This window comes from Phascolarctos cinereus, unplaced genomic scaffold, assembly GCF_003287225.1.
Source record: "Phascolarctos cinereus isolate Bilbo 61053 unplaced genomic scaffold, phaCin_HiC Scaffold_2;HRSCAF=192, whole genome shotgun sequence".
In the NCBI taxonomy this organism is placed as follows: domain Eukaryota; kingdom Metazoa; phylum Chordata; class Mammalia; order Diprotodontia; family Phascolarctidae; genus Phascolarctos; species Phascolarctos cinereus.
Window position 1 is genome coordinate 45,046,444 of NW_027555625.1, and position 20,255 is coordinate 45,066,698.

A 20,255-nucleotide genomic window follows, 5' to 3' on the forward strand; every position below is an offset into this window, starting at 1 on the left:
TTTTCCTTTTGTTAAACCATCCCTGCATTCCTTGTATAAATCCCACTTGGTCACCATGTATAATCTTTTAATATATTGCTGTAATCTCCTAGCTAGAATTTTATTTGGGATTTTTGCATCCATATACATTAATGAAATTGGTCTATAATTTTCTTTTTTGGTTTTTTACTCTTCCTGGTTTAGGTATCAGTACATATTTGCTTCATAAAAGGAACTTGGTAGGACTCCTTCTTTGCCTATTATTCCAAATAAATTATTTAATATTGGAATTAGTTGGTCTTTAAATGTTTGTAGAAGTCACTTGTAAATCCCTCTGTACAAGCTTTTTTTCTTAACAACCTCATTTATAGCCTGTTCAATTTCTTTTTCTAAAATAGGTCTATTTAGATATTCTATTTCCTCTACTGCTAATTTAGGCAGTTTATATTGTTGTAAATATTCTGTCATTTTGCTTAAATTGTTAAATTTATTGGCATACAATTGAGCAAAATAACTCCTAGTAATTGCTTTGTTTTCATTTTCATTAGTAGGATGTTCACTCTTTTCATTTTTAATACTAATGATTTGGTTTTCTTCTCTCTTTTTTGATCATATTAACCAATGGTTTATGGGTTTTTTAAAAATAAAAACCAACTTCTAGTCTTATTAATTCAATGGCTTTCTTATGTTCAATTTTATTAATTTAACCTTTAATTTTTAGGATTTAATTGGGGATTTTTAATATGTTCTTGATATGTTTTTTAACATTGTATATCTAGTTCACTGGTTTGTTCTTTCTCTATTTTATTGATGTAAGCATTTAGAGATATAATTCTCCTCTAATTACTGCTTTTGCTGCCTCCTATAGGTTTTGATATGTTGTTTCATCATTATCATTCTCTTTAATGAAATGATTGTTTCTTTGATTGGTTCTCTAACCTACTCATTCTTTAAGGTTGTTTAGTCTCCAATTAATGTTTATTATATAGTCTATGGTTCTTTACTGAATATCATTTTTATTGCATTGTGATCTAAAAAGGATGCACTTAATACTTCTGTTTTTCTGTTTTTCATTATAAAAATTTTATGCCCCAATATATGGTAAGAGTTTATAAAGGTATATTCTTTTCTAATCCCTTTCAGTTCTCTCCAGATATCTATCATATACAGCTTATCTAAAATTATATTCACTTCCTTGACTTCTTTCTTGTTTATTTTTTTGTTAGATTTATCTAGTTCTAAGAGGCGAGAATTAAAGTCCCTCACTATTATAATACTATTGTCTATTTCCACCTATAATTCATTTAACTTTTCTTTTAAAAATTTAAATGCTATAGTATTTGGTGCATATAGGCTTAGTACTGATACTTTTTATCATAACACAGTTTCGTGTTTATCTTTTAAAATTAAGTCTATTTTAGCTTTAACTTTATCTGACATCATGATTGCTACCACTGCTTTTTCTATATCAGCTGAAGCATGAGAAATTCTACTCCTGCCCTTTATTTTAACTCTTCATGTATCTCTCATTTTTAAATGTGTTTCTTATAAACAACATATTGCTGCATTCTGATTTTTAATCCATTTTTTTTATCCTTTTCCATTTTATGGGTGAGTTCATCCTATTCATATTCAAAGTTTAAACTACCATTTATATATTTCCCTCCATCTTATTTCATTATTGTCCTTCTCAGCCTCTTTACCCTATCCTTCCTCACACATCTAGTTTACTTCTAACCACTACCGCCCTCTTATTTGTTTAAAAATTTAGAAGACTTTTATACTCTTCTAGATGTATGTATTGTTCCTTCTTTAACCCAGATATGATAAGAGTAAGGTGCCAGCCTTCCTTTGTATCAGTTCTTTCTTTCATGCCTCATTTGAAGGAGATAATTACTCCTTTTTACATTTTCCTACCCAGTTTTGTTTTTTAGAATCATCTCATCATACTCAGGTGAGCCCCAATATTTCTTTCAAACTACCCAAGTAATAGGGACAGCCTTAAGAATACTGATAACATTTTTATATATAAGAAGTAAACAGTTTGACCTTATTGAGTCCCTTATAATTGGTCTTAATGTTTACCTTATATTTCTTCTGGATTTTATTATGTCAAAATTTCCATTGAGTTCTGGTCTTTTCATCACAAATGCCTGAAAGTTTTTCAGTTTGTTAAATGTCTTTTTTTTTTTCCAGGGGGGGGTTTAGGGTTATACTCAACTTTACTGCATAAATTATTTTTGGTTGCAACCTCAGCTCTCTTGCTCTTCAAAATACAATGTTCCAAGGCCTATGGCCTTTTAGTGTAGAAGCTGCTAGGTTTTCTGTAATTTTGACTGTACCTTTGCAATATTTAAATTGTTTTTTTTTCCCTTGTTGATTGTCATATTTTCTCCTTAAGCTGGAAGTTTTGAAAGTTAACTACGATATCCTTGTAAGTTTTCTTTCTTTTCTTTCTGGGCTCTCTTTCAAGTGGTGATTGGTGGATTTTCTTCTATTTCTACTTTACCCTCTTGTTGTAGAACTTTAGGAAAATTTTCCTTAATAATTTGTTATAATATTGTATGAAGGTTCTCTTTTTGATCATAACTTTCAGGTAGTCCAGCAATTCTTATGTTGTCTCTCTTCGACCTGTTCTCCAGATCAGTTGTTTTTCTAATGAGATGTTTCACATTCTCTTCTATTTTTTCATTATTTTGATTTTGTTTTATTATTTTGTGGTGTCTTGTAATATCATTCACTTTCCCTTGCCCAATTCTCCTTTACAAGGAGTTATTTTCTTCCTTAAGTTCATGGATCTCTTTTTCCAATTGGTTCACTCTCTTTTTATAATTTTCTTAATTTTCTTGGTTTGCTGTTGTTCTTTTCATAGTTTTCCTTCAATCTCTCTTATTTGATTTTAGAAGTCCTTTTTAAGTCCTTCCAAAAACTCTTTTTGGGCTTGTGACCATTTCATGTTTCTCTTCGGGGTAGGAATGGCTTTTTTTTACTTCATTATTTTCCTCTGAACATGAAGTCAGATCTTTTCTACCCCCATAGTAGTGGTCTATGGTTGGGTTATTTCTCCTTTGCTTGCTCATTTTTATTTTGTTTTATTTTATTTTAGCATCTTATTATTGTAATCAGGTTCTAGTCCTGAGGTGTGGGTAATGGTGCCCCAGGCTTCAGGTCCTTCTTGCTGTTATTTTCTGAACTCTGTCTGGGGACCCAACCTCAGGCAGTTCTCTCCACCTCTGAGCCATGGCTAGGGCCCCCAGCCATGCTGTCCCACAAATACTCTTGTTCTCTGTGGCCCTTCCCAAAGCTGCAAACTCCAGCTCTCCTCTCTTCCCTGGAATGGAAACCAGGGACTCCATTTTCCTGGAAGTTCCCACAGCCAGCTGGAAACCCCCCTAACCCTGCTAGCACTGCACTCATTGGGAGTGTGCTAGCTCCTTCTACTCACAGCCAATCCTGGGACTGTCTGGTCAGCACAACTGTCCCTGGCATCCTGAGATAGTGGAGGATCCTTCCTCTACTCAGCTGTCCATCCTCCACACTGTGAGGTGAAATTTCCTGATGCTGAGCTTCAGTGGAGTTGTTTGCACTTCTGTCTAGCCAAACCTCCGTCCTTGGAGGTCTAGTCTTTACCGAGGTCCTCTCAAGCCGTCATAGGAGGACACCTTCCTTACCTTGACTTTTATTTATTTTTGCCCCTCTATGTTCACTTTGAGGTGATGCTCTGTCTTGTCTGTGGAGGAAATTTGGTGAGCCTGGAACTTTTCTGCCCTATTCCACCATCTTCCCAGAATCCTCTCCCTATCCCCAATTTATCCTGTACTATCTTGTTTGTACATATTTATGAGCATGTTATCTTCCCTATGAGACTCTGGGCTCCTTGAGCAGGGATTTTTTTCTTTTTTGCCTTTCTTTGTATCTCTAGCACTTCACATAGTGCCTGGCACATAGCAGCTGCTTGAAAAATGCTAGTTGACTGACTGACTGTTATAGCAGTGATCAAGAATTTGAATGGAAAATGGGGTCAGGGTTCACTTCTCTGCATGAGTTTAAGTGATGAGGTCAAAGGAACTAAGTCCCAGGACTCCTTGACATCTTGTAGGAGATAGGAGGTGATGGGGAAAGGGTGGTGAGGGAGAAATGTGTTCAGGCATTGTTGGGCTGAGCCATGGCAGAGTAGGAGTTGGTAACAGGTAGGTTGGGGTTGGTTGGCTAGAAGGCAGATGTACCAGCACTTGGATACCCAGCAGTCTCATACAGTTCATTTTTCCTGTCCCCAACAGGCTGCCTACTTGCTTCCTGCACAATGTTCTGGGTAAGCAGAACAAGGCTGTTAGTCTTCCTGGTGCTCCCATCTCTAGCTTTCCTCTTCTTCCAGCAGTTGTCCAGCCCCAGTCACCGTCCTGACGTAGCAGAGAAGTCAAGCCCTACACATGTGTTGATCTTGTCCTCGTGGCGCTCTGGCTCCTCCTTTGTGGGCCAGCTCTTCAGCCAGCACCCAGATGTCTTTTACCTGATGGAGCCAGCCTGGCATGTGTGGATGACCCTCTCCCAAGGCAGTGCTGAGCAGTTGCAGATGGCCGTGCGAGACCTGATTCGTTCAGTCTTCCTCTGTGACATGACTGTCTTTAATGCTTACATGGCCCAGCGTCCAAGGAGACAGTCCAGCATCTTCAGGTGGGAAACTAGTAGGGCGCTGTGTTCCCCACCTGCATGCCATCTCTTTAATAGGGAGGCCATCATCCCCTCAGCTGACTGTAGGATCCTGTGTGGCAAGCAGCCCTTCAACATGGTAGAAGAAGCCTGTAAGTCCTACAGTCATGTGGTGCTCAAGGAGGTGCGCTTCTTCAACCTGATGACCCTCCAGCCACTGCTGACCGACCCCTCCCTCAACCTGCACATCATTCACCTTGTGCGAGACCCCAGGGCTGTGTTCCGCTCTCGGCAAAACCTAGAAGTGGACCAATCAAATAAAATGAAGAGTGAGGACAGGCTCTATCACACAATGCAAGACATCTGCCAAAGCCAACAGGAGATCTATAAGGCGGCACAGTTGTTACCAGACTCCCTACGAGAACGCTACCTGCTAATACGCTATGAGGACTTGGTGCGGGACCCACTGACCCAAACTTCCAAACTATATGAATTTGCAGGGTTACCCTTCCTGCCTCGCCTCCAAGTCTGGGTGCTTAACATCACACAGGGCAAGGGCTTGGGAAGCCATCCCTTTGACACAAACTCCAGGAATGCCCAAAATGTCTCTCAGGCCTGGCGTTGGGCCTTACCACATAACGAGGTAGTCCAGTTACAGAAAATTTGTAAAGATACCATGAACCTGTTGGGTTACCTTCCTGTATTGTCTGAGAAAGACCAGAGAAATTTATCAATGAGTCTTCTATCTCCTCCTGAGATCCCCTAAAGCTGGGCAACCAATGAATTGAGTGACTGTTTTGTTCAATTGCTATGGTCAGCTGAATGCTGTTGGGTCTAACTGTGTTTCTCTATGGGTATACATGTGAACATGCTGTTGTATGTGACTGCATGTGACCAAAGGACACTCTGCTTCCTGACTCTATGCCTTGGCACTGGCTTCCCCCTTGCATGGAATGTGTCCCTCTTTACGTCTGCCTCTGAGCATCCCTGGACTTCCTAAAAACAGCTCAAGCCTCACTTTCTGAAGGAAGTCCTTCTAGATCCCTCAAGCAGTTAGTACCTTCCCCTCCAAGGGTGCCTTGTATCTACTTTGTGTATATATATACACACACATGTATATGTATATAGTGTGTGTGTGTGTGTGTGTGTGTGTGTGTGTGTGCATGCATGTAGCTCATATGAGCTCTAATTATCTTTATCCCAATTTATTCTCACAGATGAGTTTTAGGATCCACAGCCATAGTATATTCCCTAGGGATAGCTAGGTGGCACACTGGATAGAGCTTCCACCTTGGAGTCAGGAGGACCTGAGTTCAAATCCAGGCTCAGATACTTGACACTTACTACTTATTTATGGTATGGCCCTGGGCAAGTCACTTAACCCCAATTGCCTCACCAAAAAACAAAAAAAGGGATATATTCCCTGCTCAGGGTTCTAGGGAGCACTCCTGAAAAATTTGGGTGATTCCCTAGTGCCCCAACCCAAGGCCCCAGTAGTATGTTTTTTCCACCCACTTTGCCTCAAGATTATAAGATAAAAATCCTTTTAGTCAGCCAGCTTTAAGTAGCTTTTCTTTTTTAGAAATGATTTTATTTTATTTTTTTAAGCATTTGGGGTTAAGTGACTTACCCAGGGTCACACAGCTAGTAAGTGTCAAGTATTTGGTCTGAGGCTGGATATGAACTCAGGTCCTCCTGTCTTCAGGGCTGGTACTCTATCCACTGTGCCACCTAGCTGCCCCTTTAAGTAGCTTTTTGTTATTGTTGTTAAGTTGTTTCAGTCTTGTCCAACTCTATATGACCCCATTTAGGGTTTTGTTGGCAAAGATCCTGAAGTAGCCTGCCATTTCCTTTTCCAGCTAATTTTACAGGTGAGGAAACTGAGGCCAACAGGGTCACACAGCTAGGAGGTGTCTGAGGCTGCATTTGAACTAGGAAGATGAGTCTTCCTGACTCCAGGCTTGGGGTGCTCTATGCACCATGGTGCCCCCTAGCACCCTAGCCGATTTTGGGGTGGGGGAGATATTTACAAAGGGGGAACAATAGCAACAGTTGGCCAGGTCTGTGACTCACTGTGCCCCCAGTACATTTAGAGGGCAGGGGAAAGTGGGCCCAAGCTTAGAAAGCATATGTAGCCAGGGGGCGGCAAGGCTTCTGGTTGCTGGGAGTCCTTTCCCCACATCTATGGGGGGTTCAAGAAGTTCCCCTTGGGCACGGTGTAGTTCCTTTGATAGCTCCTGGTGGAGCCATAAATCTCTGTCCTTTCTGTCCTTGGCTGATCCAGGGATCAGGCTGGGCCCCAGTGGATGGCCAACATGCTCCTGGTCCTTCTAGTTGCTTACAGAGGCCCTCCTGCAGCCAAAGGATTGGGGTGTGGAGGAGAACTAGGCCAAGGCTGAAGCCTGAGCCTCTTGTTTCCTCTCCCCTCCCCCACCTCGCTTCTTCCTCAGACACTTTACTGCCATGCCAGGCTTGCTACCATTTCTCCAATCACTCTGGTTCTCAGCTGGCACGATGATTTACAGAGAACCACTGGGGCATGGTCAACTTTGCTCAGCCCATCTGAATGGGACTCCTATGCAAGGTCACTCCTAAAACCTATGACTGAAACTGATTGATTGGACACGTAAACAGAGGTTGGGCTCTCTGCCTAACCTGACATCAATATCTATTTTCATTTCTTCTCTGGCTTCTTTGCGTCTCAGGGAAATTTTCATTTTCTAGGAACATCTGGTAACAAAATATCAGATTGTATTATAGTGTCTATGGATAGACAGGCATTGGGAGTGGAAGCTGGAGGAAAGAGCTGACCTTTTCTTGGGTTTTTCTTCATCCTGCGTCCTCCACTCTGAGATGCTTGTGAAAACCAAAGCCTCTTCAATATCTCCCTTCTCTGGCACAGCTCAGTCCTTCTTTTGTTCCTCAAAGGTGTACAGAAATGCCATGCTTGCTCCAACCTCCCAAATCTAGGCTGTCAGAAACTCTCTCAGTTCTGAGACAGCTTCTTTCTTTTATAATATTAATAGCTAATATTTATACAGTATTTGCTATGTACCAGGCACTGTGCTAAGTGCTTTGCAATTGCAATCTAATTTGCTACTCACAACAACTCTGGGAGTTAGGTGCTATTATTATCTCCATTTTCCAGATGAGGAAACTGAGGCAAACACAGCTAGTGAGTGTCTGAAGCCACATTTGAACTCAGGTATTTCTGATTCAAGATCCAGCACTTTATCTTCTGGGCCACCCAGCTGCCCCTACAATTTAAATAAATTGCTTTGGGCCTTGATGCTGTCTCCCACAGGATGGCTTTGATTGATTCAAGGAAGTGCATGTGAGCTGTTCACATTCAAGTTGTGTTATCTGATTCCATCAAAAGATTTCAGAGCTGAAAATTTCAGCCCATCCTTACATATGTAATGTAAAAACATTTTATATAATAAGCTTGCAAAGAGTCCCCATCCTAAATATCCTGTTTCTTGCTCAGCATTGAACTTAGCATCCCATTGAAGTAGCTGATTATTGGAACTGTGATCCTCAGAATATAGTTATGGTGAGGTCTAGAGTTTGGGTCCTGCCGGAATGAATTTGATCCAAGCCTTCTTGCAGACAGAGATAAGGTTTATGAAAGATCTGTCATATTAGCCAGACTCTTAAGGAATCTGAGCACCTGTAAAAGTGTTGGCTAGACTGTATAAATCTAAGGCCTTTAATGGAGACAAGATGGACCTTATATACAGAAAGACTGTGGGAGGGATCTAGGAGTGGCCAAGTAGTTTGGGGTGACTGAAGGAGGGGTTTCAGGAAGCTCTAGATGGGAGTGGCCAGTAAACTGGGGTGAACAGAAAGCCTGGGACCTGGAACAGGTGGCCAAAGGAAAATGAGAGATTAATGGTGGGAAGTGGCTTGGGGCCATGAGGAGGTAAGACAATGGAGGGCTAGGCTAGGTTCAGGTAACTGAATTGGGAGACTGGGTGTAGGTGATAACAAAAGGCCAGTTAATGGGATTATAGCCTCAGGGGAAATCCAGAGATTTGGCCAAGTGGGAAAGTCCAGGGTTTTTCCTTTCTGGGGTCCAGATCCCAACCCCATCAATAGTAAGGATTATTCATAAACCCAGGTAAACTCTCTTTAATAGAGGTCTCAGGTGAGATTATGGAATTTGGAATTCAGAAATTAAGCAAAGATTGGTCTGCCACTCATGCTTTCATAAGTGGACTGACTGATATACCTCTTTTAGCCTCAATTCCTGATGGAAAGTTATAGAAACAATTCTCTACTTGTCATGTGAAAGGACCTGAGGAGAGGTTTAAATGGGGGCAGAGGATGATTCAGATCTAGACAAACAGGCTGTCTGCTAGCATTTTATGATGCAATCATTTTTTTTCCCTTAGAAAATGGATATATTTTATGTAAAAAGAAGTGTCTTTATCTGCAATGTAACTCTTACCTAGTGTATGTAGTTGTCATATGAAGTTATGACTGTTATTTGATTCCATGATTAAAATTACTGGACTTGTTTTTTAAAGAAATTTTTACTAAGTGTTGTTATTTCATTTGTGAAAATCATTCATGACAGATATAATTACAATGGATTGACTCTTGATTCTAAAATATTTTGGTGCAAAATCTGTCATTATGTATTTTTAATATATCTCTCAGGAAATGTAAACAGGCTAAGTGTTCAGAATGTTGGACTGATGAAATGTATTGTGTGCTGTATTCGTCTATCATCTAGCTTTAAGAAAAAACAGCCATACTGAATTATAAAATCATTGCTGAATGGGATGTCTCAGTGAAGACTTCTCAGTGTAATTAAGGTTTGGGATAAGACTATCCTAAATTTGGAAATAAGTTCAGGAGACAGGATAGGGTTAAGTATAGATTTCTGCAAGTTCCTTTTTTTCTAGTGCCATATGAGTAGTTAAAGTCTGAACCCCCCCCCCCCCCCGGCACTTTGTTTTTACATCTGTAAGCTATATTTCTGTCATGGTGACCTGGCTCCACAGTACAATGTATATCAGTAGTTAAAGTCTGAAACCTCCCCCCTGCACTTTGTTGTTACATCTGTAAGCTATATTTCTGTCATGGTGACCTGGCTCCACAGCATAAGGTCTGGCTTGACTGCACATTTTTAGTTGCTTCTTTGACATTATCTCAGCAAACTAAGAAATACAGAGATGTATATACTATGTCCTTTGTTCTAAATTAGAGTCTGGTGTATGAGATTGTGAGCCGAATAATGGACAGCTGGTGGGAGGGGATTTGCCCGTTAGGGCTATTTAATCTGGTTGGTTTTTTTCTGTCTCTGTCTCCCCTCATCAGATCATACTGGTGGAGGGACACCTGAATCTCGAGATTTGAAATAATAAATTAACTTTCTGTTTCTCCTTAAAAAACCTCTAAGCGTGTTTTTTAATTTGAGTGGCATCCCACACATTACGGTCAAACTATTTTGGGAGGTAAGTCAGTTAAGAAGCATTTATTATTAGGAAGGAATAAAATAATCATTTATCAAGACCTTATTAAGTGTCAGGAACTGTGCTAAGCACTTTATAAATCTTAACTCATTTAACCCTCACAACAACCCTGAAGGATGGGTGTTATTATTAGTGCCATTTTACAACTGAGAAAACTGAGGTAGGCAGATTAAAGTCACTTGCCCAAGGTCATCCAGCTAGTAAGTATCTGAGACCAGATTTGAACTCAGGAAGATGAGATTTCCTAAGTCTCTATCCACTGTGTCTCTTTGATGTTTCCATATATTAAGTGCTTACTGTACAGTAGGTATTGTGGTATTTGGTCCCTTTTGAGAATGTAGGACAAATAGCAACCAGTCTTTCTGAATGGGATGTCCCAGTGAAGACTTCTCAGTGTAATTAAGGTAATGAGTTCAGAAGGTAGTGTGAGAAATGAACTCTCAGAAGTGAAGGCTCCTCAAAGGGTCAAATAATTCTTGATTATTACTTTCAAAATCCTCCCCCACTCAGACCCTGTTTTTAAGCACTTAACAGAAAGAATAAGCCCTGCCCCAACCCCCAACCTGAGCCATTTGCCCTTGGCTTCCAGCCTCTTCCCTTGTCTTTGAATTTCAAGCCTGGAATGTAAGCCTCACCTCCCAGTTAAGAGGATAGGAAGAAACTTTCAAGCTTAGAATGTAAGCCCACCCTGCCAGTTAAGGGGTGGTGGGTGGAAACTTGTTTGCGTGGTGGGCAGAGTTTGCTTTCATAAGGCTGCCCCTGTTAGTCTCTCTCTCTCTCTCTCTCTCTCTCTCTCTCTCTCTCTCTCTCTCTCTCCCTCCACGTGTATCAAAGGAGCAGACAGCTATCTCCTGAGATTGTAATAAAGGTAACCTTTGCTTTCCACCTTGAGAAGTCTCTGAGTTTAATTTGGGTTGGGGTCTCTGTCCCACACATTCCTTTCTTCTTTCCTTCCTCCCTCCCTCCCTCTCTTTCTTTTTTCCTCTTCTTTCTCCTTCTTTCCTTCCACTTATTTCCTTCCCCTTCTTTGTTTTTGTTTTTGTTTTTCTTTCTTTCTTCCTCTCTCTCTCTCTCTCTCTCTCTCTCTCTCTCTCTCTCTCTCTCTCTCTCTCTCTCTGTCTCTCTCTCCATAATAGGTATCACACCCTTAACCCTTAGTGCTCTGCCCCAAGGGAATGTAAATTTTAAATCTCTGAAACTTTTTTTTTGTTTTTTCTTACCTTAACCCCAAATCACTCTGGCTCTCATTGATTGGCCAACAATAGTTCCCAGCCAAGCCCTACTTGGTCATTGTTTGGACCCCAGATTAGCTCAGAATGAATGTAAATAACAATAGTTTCTGTTTTGGCCAGAAACCTGAAGGGTCTTCCCCTCCCAGATCTATTTTTTTTAAAGAGGCCATTATTTTGCCTGGTTTCTTATTAAGCCTTAAACACTGAATGGGAGTGGCCTCAGTGAAACTCAGACTGGTTAAAGACTTTAGCTTGAAAAGGCCAAGGTCCCCCACAGCATCCCGGGCCATCGTCCTGATCCATATCTGGCCAGGGGACCCAGACTAGAAAGTGAGGCTTTGTACAGCCCTCATTCATTTAAATCCAATTCATTAGCAAGTCATGGCACCACTTCCCTGATATCTTGGTCCTTTTGGAGAAGGACTAAATGCCAGGCAGCTAGCTATTGTGATGTGGACTGAGGATAAAAAGGCAAAAGTTGTCTCCTCCCTCTAGGCATTCACCTTCTAATGTGGGAGACAATATATAAATAAATACGTGCACATAAGGAATAGAAAGAGATAGAAGATAATGTCAGTAGGGAGACATTAGAGGGAAAGTTGGGAGTGGAGGGAGACTGGGAAAAGCCTTCTGCAGAAGGTGGGATTTGAGTAGAGTCCAGAAGAAAACCAGGGAAAGCTCAGAGTTAGAGGTGAACATTCCAGGCAGGGAAGGGGGCAGCCAGGGCCAAGGCACAGAGCCTGGAGATGGGACTATAATGATCAAGGAACAGCACATTGAGAATGTGAGAGTGTGAGAATGGAAAGGTAGGGCAGGCCCATGTTGAGAATAGCTTTACACAGACGACTTTCTATTTGATCCTTGGGATAACAGAGAGAGTTGATTAAGTGTGTGTGTGCTCAGGGGAAGGTGACATTATCAAACCTGCAGTTTAGGAAAATTCCTGGCAGTGAAGTGGAGGATGGATTGGGATGGGGAAAGGCTCAAGGCTGGTGCACCAACTAGCAGGCTGCTGAAATGGTCTAAGAAAGAGGAGATGAAGCCCTGTACTAGAATAGTGGCTGTGTGAGTGGGGAAAAAGGGCCATAGTGTTGAGGTTTAGGGGTTAAGGGGTCTGGGACTCCAAAATCATGACACATGGGTCCTGCCTAAAAGAATTCGACCTAAGCCTTCTTTCAGCCAAAAACAAAGTTTATTAGAACATCTTTGATATTGAGCAGACTCTTAAGGAGTCTGCACATTAGTGAGCTATTGACTAGATTATGAGAATCTGAACACTTTCATGGAGACAAGATGGCCCTTATATACAGAAAGACTGTGGGAGAGATCTAGGAGTGGCCAAGTAGTTTGGGGTGACTGGAGGAGGGATCTAAGGAGGATCTGGATAGGAGTGGCCGGAGAATGGAGCCTACCTAGGATTAAGGGTGGGAAATGTCCAGGGGCCATAGGGAGGTAAGGCAATGGAGGGCTAGGCTAGGTTAAGGTTAACAGAGAATTGGGAATTTGTGCATAGCCACCATGAAAGGCCAGTTGATGGGATTATAGCCTCAGGCTAATGCCTGAGATTTTGTCACTTGGGAAAATTCAGGGTTTTTCCTTTTGGGGGTCTAGATCCCATCCTCATCAATAGGGGGAAGTTATGAAGGTAGAAATGGGAGATATATGGGGTAAGAGGTAGGAGTAGAGGATAAGGTTTCCAGCCTGGCTGACTGGGAAGATGGTGACATAACATAAAAAGGAAGTTCAGAAGAGGGGCACGTTTTGTCAGGAGTACTGCCCAGAAAGGAATGTAGCCAAATAAGGATAGAAACATAAGAAAACAGTGTCCCTAAAACCTGGAGAGGAGAGAGTATCCAGGAGGTGATGGTAATCAATAGATGGATGGATAGATATAGAACTCTTACTAAGTGCTTGCTAAGTGGTAAGTTTACAAATACAAGCAAACAAAATCACACCAACTAGAAGGAAAATGACTCATACAGGGCATGTAGAAAGTATGGGGGGTGGCAGGGAGGCTGGGGCAGGATAAGTATTGAAGAGGCTGAAAAGAAGACCAAACCAGAGAGCGAGTGGAGCGAAGTGAGTATGGCTGAGACCCCTCCAGGAACTGTGGTTTACATGAAGAAACTGAGAACTGGTGTTGAGCTCCAGGGAATAGCTTTCTCCGTTGTGGGAAGGCAACTTGTGAGGAGGTGGAGATATCTAGAGAAGGAAAGTTTTGAGTACAGTCACACTGCAGAGGATTGTGTTAAGAAAGTTGAGGATTGAGAAGAGGCTATTAGATTTGGCAATTATCAGAGCAATAATAACATAAGGGAAGTAGAACCTAAAAACACCTAACTGCCTTATTCAAAGTGAACCGTCTGAGGGTTCCTTGCCCAAGGTCACAACTGCTGATGATGCGATTTAGGGGTTCAGGGGTGCTGGGACCACAAAATCACAACATGCAGTTCCTGTCCGAAAGAATCCTACCCAAGCCTTCTTTCATCCAAAGATGAGGTTTATTAGAACATCCATCATATTGGGTAGACTCTTAATATAATGAACAGAACTCCTGGGACCTGGAGGGTGAGGCCCAGGGAGAATGGAGCCTACTTAGGATTAAGGGTGGGAAATGGCCTGGGGCCATAGGGAGGTAAGACAATGGAGGGGAGATTGAGGGTAGCCAGGATGAAAGGCCAATTGATGGGATTATAGCCTCAGGTGAATGCTAGAGATTTGGCCCTGTGGGAAAGTCCAGGGTTTTTCCTTTCTGGGGCCTGGATCTCCAACCCATCCCCAGCACTTTGTTGAATAGGGAAGTAATAGGATCTCTTGCCCTATGGGCCTGATAGTGGTACTGCTGGGCCAAAGTGTACTAACTTCTGGGGCATAATTATAAATTGCTTTCCTTAACTGGCCCTGCTTTTATGGTTAAATTCACTTGAATTCAGCTTGACTCCAGCTTAGAAATCTTTTTTTCTTATGAAACTTTTTAATGGTTTTTTAAAAATTAATTTATTTTGATTTATCAACAATCATGTCCATAAGCTTTTGAGTTTTAAATTTTTCTCCTCCTCCTTCCCAACCTCCCTCCCCAAGATGGTGTACAATCTGATATAGGCTATACATATACACTCCTACTAAACATATTTTCACATTAGTGATGTTGTAAGTAAGAATTAGAACCAATAGGAGGAACCACCAGAAAGAGGGAACAAAACACAACAGAAGAAAAAAAAATAGCAAATAGTAGGCTTCCATCTGCATTCAGACTCCATAGTTCTTTCTTTGGATGTGGATAGCATTCTCCATGAGGCCTTTGGAGATATCTTTTATCTGTATTAGTCATTGCACAATGTGTCTTATGAAAGAGCAATGAGGAACTCGGCTTGCTCTCCTGCTGTTCCTGGTCTAAGGTTTATGACAGGAACTGAGTGATAACAGGAACAGTTGGTATTTGCAATAGTTCAAAAGAATGGAGACATTTTCTCCAATGTGAACAATTGTGCTCCTATATACTAAAACATCTTTAAATAAAGTCCTTGTAAAGGATCATCACTATTATATTATGTTCAGACAAATGGGTAGGAGTATGAATTGATAATTTATGAAATTATGAAATGGGGGCAGGCACCCCAGTTCTTTGGGTACTGGAGGGGAAAGACCATGATGTTACGGCAGTGGGAAGCAAAGTGGCAATCACATTTTAATAAGGCACAGAGGGTGTAGAGGGGAACAACACAAAGGGTAGAGCTCAGTGGTGAAAGTGGTCCAGGGGCAGATGGTGTAGGGATAGCGATGGGATGGTGAAGGAAGGCAAGCAGCCTGTGCAAGAGGAGGGGCAAGGGAGCAGCAGAGAGAGTGGCTCACATAATGGTGGATTAGAGTTGGAAGCCCATGCCCTCCATGGCATGGACCTGAGGGAGATGAAGAGTACTGGGGGTGGGCAGAGGGGGATGAAGGAGTTTGAAGTCTCATTTTTATAGGGCTCTTGGGAGAACAGACTAACTCTTACCTGTGCTATCCTGGGGTTAGTTCATTAATAGAACCAAATCATTTCAGAATTGTCAATAAAACTTGAAAGTGAGCGCAACCTCATCTCAAAACGATCCACACTATTTGGTGATCTTCTTTCTGGTGTTTACTCTGGAGGTCTGCAATTACAAATTATAGGACCAATAACCCTCACACTAGCATCAAGATGGCTTTCCCGGATTCAGTATATATCACCAGGATGTGAATTTTGGTTCAAATGTGATACCATTTGTAAATTATTCTCTTTTGCTCTTTGAGATGGTTTATATGTGGCTTCAGGGTTCCCTTTGCCATCTTACCTCCTGCCATTGCCCCTTTATACTGTCTACTTACAAACTTACTATACTGAGGGGAAGGGGTGGGGGTGGTCAGGGAAACCAAAACAAAATACAACTCTAACCAGAGGTCAGAGGTATGAACCTACCAGTCTCGAGGTGGGACTTTGACCCCTGTACTGACATCTTGCCCCACCCTTTCCTGTTAGCTTCATGCCTAGAAAGGGATCATCAAGATTTTCACATCTCTCCCTTAACCCACTGCTGTACCTCACCACTGCCCACCAGTCAGCCCCACCCCAACCCTTTATTTTGGGGAGGGGTGATAGGTTTGTTGAGGTTTAGAGTTGGGACAGCTGGTTCAGGTGTGAAAGAATTCACTTGGACCTTCTCTGTAACCACTGAGAGCTTTATTGACACAAAAGCAGTGGGCTAGCTCTGGAAAGAGGACTAGCAACTTACAAAGGGATAGGGGTCTGTTTTATCTTACAAGATAAGGGGAGGGGTTTTCATGACATAGGATGAGGAAGATGGATGACAGGATAGGGGACCCAGAATAAGGATTTTGGGAAATTTCATGATTCAGGATGAGGGAGACAAGGAACTTTTTATGGTCCAGGATAGGGGGAAGTTTTATGGCACCTCAAGATAAGGGAAACAAAGGCAATTCTTTTTGGTGCAGGTTGTAAATGGAAATCTTATCTTCTAGTCCCCTCAGGAGCCTGGGGAAGCAACCCTTAAGGTTATTTTTAATCCTAGGGCACTCTTTGCCCCCACGTCATATCCCCACTCAAACACTAGGCAGGAGAAATCTTTTGGGAAAAGGGGTGAAGGTCATTGTCTTTAGTAGCTGCTTCCTGCTGAACAGGGGCGAAGAGTCCATTTTAAGGGCTGAGAATAGGTTGAGGAGGGGAGGTCAGTGTAGGGGTGCAGAATGCAGTGCCAGCTGAGTCCAGTGTGGAGAGAGGCAAACCACTTGGGGACACCAAGGGTAGGGGCTGGTATCCTAAGAGTTGAAAGTGGAATTTCTGCAGGTGAGAAGACACAAAGCAAACCAGTAGGTTAAACAAACACAGAGCAAATATAAGAGCAAGTAAAATGATGGAGGAACCACAACCCCTAGGAGGACATAGGGGGAAATATAAGGCTGGAGTGGATGTCTGGGATCCAAGAGGCTGCCTGTACAATCCTTCAAGTGCTCAAAGGATAAATTCCATGCAGGGTTTTCAGGAAATAGGGGGAGAGGTATGGGGAGTAAGCTAGTTGGCATACCCAGCAATCACATACTCTGCCACAGAGTTCTCTATTTGAATTAAGGCATTAGATTTCCTGTGCCTGGAAAGCAGGCCTAACCCTAGGCACAGGGTGAGCTAGGAACAGAAGCTGTTCAAGGTGGGGCCCAGAACAAAGCATAGCTAGAAAGTTCACAGATAAGTCCACAGAGTGGACTTCAATGCATAGTCTTCTTTGATCACTTTTCTGACTGGTCCCACCCAGCATCTTATCCCATATCTCACATCTGGCTTGCTTCATCTGCCTCCAGCACTCCTGTCTGCCTCACCATTCACCCAAATGCTCTTGGGAGAGCAACAAAGGAGCTGTCCCTGCCTTACTGGGGTGGGGAGGGGAGTAAAATGAGGCTGAAGCAGCATCCAAGGGATGAGGAGAGTGTGAAACAGTTATCCTTGTTGCATGACCATCTGCAGGTGGACAGCCAATAGTCTAGGAGACATAAATCTGACAAACAAGTTCAATAGGCTGAGCCCAAATAGAATGAGCATTAAAAATGATGTCAGAAAAGAGGAAAACAAAGAAAGAAACCAAAAGCCCCATGATGCTATTATTTACTTTTGACATAGAGGATTATCTGATCTTGTTGTTTCCTCAGAAGTTTTCACTATGATTCCAATTCTTTTAGGAGAATCAGATGCTATTGAGGATCTAACTCTGTATATATAAATATAAGTAATGACACTTTTTCAGGTAGAAGCTTTCTACCTTTGAGTTCAATAGTTATGCAAATAAATTTCCTTATAAGAGACTGACTTTTACTCCAGTTATCATAGAAGACTTGGGAAGATCCCTAAGTAATTAATTCCAGAACAGTGCATATCAGTAAGTTGTTTACAATAAAACATGTTTGTACCACAGGACACCCAGAATAAACAGGTACTATTTTTTCCCCCAATTTTATTAATTTATTGATTTATCAACAATCACTTCTATATGCTTGAGTTTAAAATTTTTCTCCCCCTTCCCTCCACCCTCCCCAAGACAGCGCACAATCTGATATAGACTTTACATTTATGTTCCTATTAAACATATTTTCACACTAGTGAAGTTGTAAGTAAAAATTAAAACCAATAGGAGGAACCATCAGAAAGAGGAAACAAAACTCAACAGAAGGTAAAAATAAGTGATAGTGATTCGACTTCCATAGTTCTTCCTTTGGATGTGGACAGCATTTTCCATCTCAAGGCCTCTGGAGATGTCTTAGATCCTCATAATGCTGAGAAGGGTTCAGTTTAACAATATTAGTCATCGCATAACGTGGCTGTTATTGTGTACAAAGTCCTCTTGGTTCTGCTCACTTCACTCAGCATCAGACCATATAAGTCTTTCCAGGTTCTTCTGAAGTCAGCCTGTTCATCATTTCATATAGCACAATAGTATTTCATTACATTCATATACCACAACTTGCTCAGCCATTCCCCAATTGATGGGCATCGTCTCAATTTCCAATTCTTTGCCACCACAAAAAGAGCTACTATGAATATTTTTGTACATGTGGGTCTTTTTCCCATTTGTTTGATCTCTTTGGGATATAGCCCTAGAAGTGCTATTGCTGGATCAAAGGGTATGCACTTTTTTTGTAGCCTTTTGGGCATAGTTCCAAATAAACAGGTGCTATTTCCACAACTGTAGTAAACTTTAAATGAAATTTACTTTTCCATTAACACAGAAATATTTCTTAAATTACCTCCCTCTAAGAAAATTGCGCTGAAGTTCTTTTCCCCAAACTGAAGATATTTCTGATTTAGTTTCAGTAACTAATAGAATAATAGCTAGGTCCCTCAATCAGTTGTACCAATACCCAGTTATTCTTATATCACTTTGAAACATTTAAGGACCTTATTCCGTACAAACATATCTAGCAATAGGCAGATGTCTAGGCCAAATACTCATTTCCTAAGTTGCTTAAGAAATGGAAAGGAATATAATCTTAGGCTGAATAGCTTAGATCTTAAACACACTGTAATATAGCAGCTCAGATGTATCCCAGCCTTAGTCTGTGGGATAATGATTCAACATTGTGTTTGTACCTTTGTTTCACAAACTTTTTTCCCTTTGTCTAATTATTCCCATATCATTCAGAAAGAATGTTCTATTCCAGGGATTTAATCTTTCATGTGCCTATGCAGGAATACTAATTTACCTAACTGTTTAAGATACGGGATGACTTACATATTCAGATTGAAAATCGCAAGATTTCACATGCTTGCATTGTGCTCCTATCTTTTACTGTCTATTTGCTTTGATTACAAAAATTTGCCATAAAAAGGAAAAGCAAGGACATCACAGTTTTCCAACCATGTAGTATCAATTCTACCTCATAGCCAGACTCAGGAATAGTCAGGTGGGAAACATTCCTTTTCAAAGGAACACATTGGGGAAACTGAGCCAGGAGGATCCCATCTTGGGCTGAGGCTAAGACTGTCCTCTCAGCTTTTCTAGATGCAAACCTCCACCTGTAATAGTCACATTCTCTCTGAGTAGCTTGTGACATTTCTCTCAGATGGTGGATTACTGACTATTGGTTATGGATGGATTTTTATGATCCATCAGAGAATTCAAAACACAATTCATTATGGTCCCATGAGCTTTTACCTCAGATGGCAAGTTTCCATAATCAAAAATTTACCAGGACTCACATCTCAAGTTTAAACTTGTCCTTGTACAAAAGCCAATCACTAAAGATCATTTCTATATACTTGCAAATTCTCAACAGGCCAAGTTTCTTGTTTAGGAACTCCATAACCCAAGCAAGCTCTTTGGCAAGTTTACAAAACTAAGGAGGATCAACAGGGATCCCAGAGAAGGGGCTGTCTTATCCACCCCAACTACCTTTAGAATTTCTATGGGCTGTGCTTTTTTTCCTTTACTAACCCTGAGGACTGTTCTTTTCCAACACACACACACACACAGGGTAATCAATTACCAGTTTTAAGTTTTAGCATTAAGACAATACAATTCTCATAAGTGATAACCAAAGTGATGACCATAAACGATAACAAAGCTGTAACACAAAACAATAAACTTCAGATGACAACAATTGCATTTCCAGATCATATAAACATTACTGATAGAAGGATAGGCTGGCTTACCAAGTACAGACACAGACAGACTTCTTTACCATAACTCATTCCCCTTCACTGTCTCCCCATAGCTGTGTGCTGGAAGATACTTCCAGGCTGTAGCTGCTGCCTCTCCCCCCTCCTTCCTATAGCCAGGTGGGGGAAGGTGAGTGTGCAGGCAGGGGGTGTAAGGGTGAAACTCTCTAGACTCAGGGGGAGGGAATGAGGGAAGAGAGTGACAAGATTGTAAGGAGGTGTTTAAAAACT

The 20,255-nt window shown here is 41.5% G+C and overlaps 1 protein-coding gene across 1 annotated transcript; it reads left to right on the forward strand.

The window, feature by feature from the left end:
• Window positions 1-4,263: 4,263 nt before the first annotated feature.
• On the forward strand, window positions 4,264-5,395 carry LOC110192488 (carbohydrate sulfotransferase 4-like). The gene has a single exon (XM_020963670.2). It carries the CDS (start codon window positions 4,283-4,285, stop codon window positions 5,393-5,395), a length of 1,113 nt encoding a protein of 370 aa, XP_020819329.1. The 5' UTR covers window positions 4,264-4,282.
• Window positions 5,396-20,255: the final 14,860 nt, after the last annotated feature.